We start from the raw sequence: 5,364 nt of genomic DNA, 5'->3' as shown, positions 1-5,364 counted from the left end.
TGAAGTTTGCCCTTCAGGATGGTCATTGCGATTGATTGGTTCAGATCGCATATTTCAAGGGTGGCCATATTGAAGCAGTTCACATAAGTTCGAAGGGATTCTTCTTCTTTTTACTTGATGTTTACCAGAGAACCAGATTCTCGACGTTGCCTCTTACTGCTGACAAAGTGGATTGGGAACAATCAGCTCAACTAGTCGAATGAGTGAAGAGAGCCTCACTTCAGTCTTGAATAACAATCCCAAGCCGCCTTTTTGAGAGTCGAGAGGAAGGCTCCGCATAGGATTCCATCACTCACTCTGTAGAGAAGCATGAGAGCTTTGAGGTTCTCCAAGTAATCCACTGGGATGGTCGACCCATCATAGTTCTTCAACTACGACATCTTGAAGTTGGTAGGCAGCGGCTCTTGCATGATCCTATCATTGAAAGGTGGGTCAATGCGAAAGCCATTTTGATTGTTCTGGTCCATGGCCTGGTGCTGCAGCACCTCAGTTCGCTGATTCATCTCTTGGGGTTTGTAGTTCATGTCGGCATCACGAGCCATGTAGACTTTGGTATGGCATGATGGAGATTAAGCTAGAGTAGATCCCTTGCCAGAGTGAGGGATGGGAGAGCATCTCTGATGCTCGGGACTCCAAGGTCGACTCAACTACATCTACCTTCTCTATTTTGAACTTTGAGAGAGAGGCTGAGGTGGTTGTTAGCGGGGTACCTCTTGCATCTGACTTGGTTATTGCATGAAGTTGACTGCTGTGGTCAATGTTTGTACCTGGATGACTGGCATGTTGAATTGGTCCTAATTTAACCCCTCAGTCAGTTGGATGGGATGTGGAGGCATCTCCGACTATTGAGCCAGAGCATGATTTTCAATCGAGATTTTGATCGGCCAGCCCACTGTGGTATTGGAACGTTATGAAGATGTTCTTCATGATGGCATTATTGTAGATCTCGTACTTCTTTCTGAAACTGGGCCTAAACCCTTGCTTTAGCGTTAATCTATTGCTGTAGATTTTCAGCTTGGGCCAGACTGGTTGGAGTTGGATGGCGATCAGTAAGACGATGATGACCATACCTGCAAAACAAGTCTCTAGTCGAGGTTGGTTTCGATAGAGACCCTTCGATACTCAAGTTAGACATTCGTAAAACAGATGGGGAGGAGCATACGCGAGAGAGATTATATATCTTAGGAGTTCTTTGGTTACCTCTATTTATAGATTGAGATAAGAACTATAAGAGAGAAGAGTTGGAGGCCATCCTAACTCCTTCGGATGTGTCATTCTGAGTTTTTCAGTTTGACTTTTTAAAATTTGACAGTTGTGCTTAGCTTATTCAACCTGTGGTCAGCTACTTCCAACGACTGCATAATTTGAAAGGAGTGTGTAGGTGCATCCGATAAATCCTTCCAAGTATGGCAATTGAAACAGATGTTGGATAAAGCAGAGATTAATGGTTGAAGCATGATGGTTATTAGAGATAGGGGTCAACAGTCGATCTTTGGATCGATCACGACTAAGGTTTGTCGTTGTCTTCAGTTTAGGCATCGAAGATTTTCTATCTATAACATCAATTATCTTTTTAATGATATATTATTATTAAAAAATTTATGCTGGATCCGGTAAGGAAGTATAGATTTTATTTATTGTACTGGTGTAACTCATTTTTATTTTATTATTATTTTTTTAATAAAATTATTAGAAAAAATGGATAATTCAAGCTTAATGGTTTGTGTTAGTATGTTTTGAAATTTTATAGATAGATTTATTTTATTGGATGATTATTAACTTATATCTAATTATTTATAAATTTTTAAATATAAATTTGATATTTGATTTAGATTTTAAGGTACTTTACGTCAATCTTGTTTTATTTATTTAGTGGGCGGTGGTATTAAATTTTTTATTAAATTTTATTTATAATAAATTATTATAAATAAAATATTCTGGATTTGCAGCGCGATACCGAGTTTCCAGATCCAGCACGAAGGGGAATGGGATGGAGTTGACAAACGAAGGGAGCACAGGCTTCAAACTTCAGAGACACGGACTAAGGCGAACTTCAGACGTGCGAAAATTCTAAGAAACTAGAGAGACGCGGAGTTGGCGGTCGGTGAACTTCAGAAACGTCAAACTTGGGAGAAACTAGAGTTGGTGGTAGGCGAACTTCAGAGATGCGAACTTAGAGGTTGTAATTTTTGCGCGAAGGAACGCAAATCCCGACCGCAGAGGTGCAGCACATCGTGGAGAGCCGCCTGCGCCAGAATGGAGGAGGACATGCTTTTCGGCCCCGACTTCCACCTCTCCCATCCCGATGGCACTGCCTCTGCCGCCGCGGACTACGAGCGCTCCGAGGCCATGGTCCACCTGGACCTCCTATTCGGCCACAACCTCCGCCTCTCCACCATTCCCGATCCCCCCGCCGCCGCCGCCGACGAGCGGTCCGAGGCTAAGGTCCGTATGGATGCCGCCGAGAGGGTCATCCTCCGCCTGGACACCTCCATTCCCGGCTCTCTTGTCGGGGGTTTTGCCGGCAAGTATCTCTCCGCCGTCGACGACATCATCCTTCTCGCCGGCGGCGGCGTCGACGATGACGTCGGCGGCCGCGCCAAGAGCTTACTGAAGACTGCCATGTCCCGCCTCAGAAAAGAGTTCGGCTGCATTATAAGCGGTCGCTCCGCAAACCTCGATGCTGATCACCGTTTTTTCCAAAGTCTCTCCGCTTCGATGCCCTCCGAGAGCAGCGACCTCACCTCCGATGATTTCACCCCCGATGATTTCAGCACCTCGATGGAGGAGGATCAGCACGCGGCAGAGGAGAAAGGTTGGCATTACATATCGGACGATCACAACTACAAGCAGATCTCTTCGAAGGTTATACCTGACCTCAAAGAGATCGCCGACCGGATGATCGCAGCCGGGTACCAACAGGAGCTATGGCAGGCCTACCGCAGTTCCCGCCTGGATTTCTTGAGCGGATGCCTCTCTGTTCTTGAAGTCGATCAGTCGAGCATCGAGCACGCGCAAACGATTGAATGGAGAGATCTCCAAGAGAAGGTGGGAAAGTGGATCCAAAGTTTAAATTATATTGTCAGGGTTTTTCTTCCAGGGGAGATGGGGCTCTGTAATCAGATCTTTGAGGCCTCTGATGAGCTTAAGGAGAGAGGTTCCGAAAGACCGCTGAGTGCTTTGTCCTGCAGCTGCTCAGCCTTGGGGAAGAGATTGCTGCAGTGCTGCCGTCGCGGGGAAAAATATTCCAAGTATTGGGCATTTATGACGCTCTCTCGGATGTTTTGCCCGACATCCAGGCCTTGTTCTCAGGGGATTCAGAGCAGTTTCTTAGTAAGGTGGCTGAACATATTGTCGAAAGGCTGGGAAAAATGGTGAGAAGCACTCTCGACGACTTTGAGGATGCAATTAGGAATAAGAAATTATCAAGACCACGGCAGAGTGGCTCGACACATCATCTAGCCATGGCTCGGATGAATGACATCAAAAAATTAGTTTTGTACAGTAGCTCTCTCAATTTGCTTCTACAGGATGATGGAGTTGATGCCGGAGACAAGTCAGTAAGTGGTGAGAGCATGTTCCCATTTGTCCAATACGTGCACTTATTGGTGTCATATTTAGAATGCAGAATCCAGAAAGTATCCAAATTTTACGGAGACAATGCCTTAAAATATATATTTTTGATGAACAACGTACAATATATGGTTCAGACACTCAAGAATTCAGAGCTGAAGATACTGTTAGGGGACAACTGGGTCCACACCCGCCACGAACAAATCCAGCAGTATGCTACATGCTATCTCAGAGCTTCTTGGAGTAAGGTCTTGTCTTACCTAAAGATGATGGATTGTTTAGGGGAGGAGACTCCTCCAGTGTCTCCAAAGTGGCTCTGAAAGAAAGTTTCAAGAATTTTAACTTGGCTTTTGAGGAAATATTGAGCACGCAGACAACATGGGTAGTCCCAGATCCTCAGCTCCGAGAAGAACTTAGATTATTGATCTTGACGACGGTCATTCCAGGGTATCGTTCATTTGTGGAGAGGTTTCAGCCGCTTTTAGAGGGAGGACAGCAACCATCGAAGTATATAAAGTACACTCCGGAGGATTTAGAGAATTATTTGTCAGATTTGTTTGAAGGGATATGTAAGACGTCAAAGCATCTGAGGAGAAAACTTGGCTCATAATAGATGAGGTCCGGTCGTTATGAGCATTAGATCAAGACTTTTGCTTTTATCTTTTAACCTTCTATTGCTGTTTTAATTGTGATATGATCATAGGATATCTGGATGCTTATTATGTCTTATATATATAATGATAATATTATGCATATATAAAATCACTTGAGTTTGAAGCTTTTCAAAGTTTGCTCGTCCATGCAAGCATTAAAAAATAAAGAAGAAGAAAGAAAGAAAAACAATGAATCCAGCATCAGAATCATGTGAAATTGCATTGAAATCTTGGTAAATTACCAGCACTTCATAAGTTGTAGAAAATAACTTGAAATATCTTTCTTTAAGCTATACTACTTTATGTCAGTAGCACGCTAAAATTACCCAGTTAGCAGCTAACATTGTTTTATGTTTTCCACAAGCCTTTTAATAAGGTTCACATTCTCCTTATATCTTTATATCCTATTATTCTTGTTTCCTTATAAACTGTCTATGTATGTCAATATTGAAAAATTCTGTGTGCCACTCATGATGCACAAGTTTAGGAACTACCTGCAGCTTGTAAAAGTTTAACTGTGTAGGTTAACACACTTATCGAAACAATAATCAAATGATGGAATTATGATGATATCTGAACATATTAGTTATTCTTTTATAAATAAGCTAGATATACAACCTTGGTTGCTCTGTAGGCCAGAAAATTTCCAATTAAATTGAATGAATATAACGATAGTACACAAATTCACATCTAATGATCATGAAGTGTTCTGACCTGTTATCTGTAGTGATATGCTTTCAAAGTTCCAACTTTCTATACATAGTTCAAAGGTCCTGCACGAAGGCCTTTGTCATGTCTGCATGTTTGCTCATGTTAGATTTTTCATTTTGATGAACCTCGTTTGAGGAATTCGTGGTATTGTATATGAATGGACCATTTGTCGAACAAAAGAGTGAGGCGCAATCAAGATAGCATCAGAATCATGCTTGAAGAAAAAATCGTCTTTTTTCTGTGTAGGATCTTCCAGATTTCACCAAATCTGAGGCGGAATAAATTTAAAATTTTTATCCTACGCTATTTCAGATCTAATATCTTTTAGATCTAATCTTATTATCTGCTATTTAAAATCTAAAATTAAATCTAAAAATATGAGAAGTATAGACATACCTCAAGGTAATTTGATTACCCTGCAGATGAT

The 5,364-nt window shown here is 42.0% G+C and overlaps 1 protein-coding gene across 1 annotated transcript; it reads left to right on the top strand.

Annotated features, from left to right (window-relative positions):
* Window positions 1-2,004: 2,004 nt before the first annotated feature.
* Window positions 2,005-3,874, top strand: LOC105049704 (uncharacterized). Its single transcript, XM_073242859.1, has one exon. It carries the CDS (start codon window positions 2,257-2,259, stop codon window positions 3,376-3,378), a length of 1,122 nt encoding a protein of 373 aa, XP_073098960.1. The 5' UTR covers window positions 2,005-2,256; the 3' UTR covers window positions 3,379-3,874.
* Window positions 3,875-5,364: the final 1,490 nt, after the last annotated feature.

This window comes from Elaeis guineensis, chromosome 8 (assembly GCF_000442705.2).
Source record: "Elaeis guineensis isolate ETL-2024a chromosome 8, EG11, whole genome shotgun sequence".
NCBI lineage: Eukaryota > Viridiplantae > Streptophyta > Magnoliopsida > Arecales > Arecaceae > Elaeis > Elaeis guineensis.
Note: the sequence above shows the minus strand (reverse complement) of the source record. Positions and strands in the feature narration are given on the sequence as shown.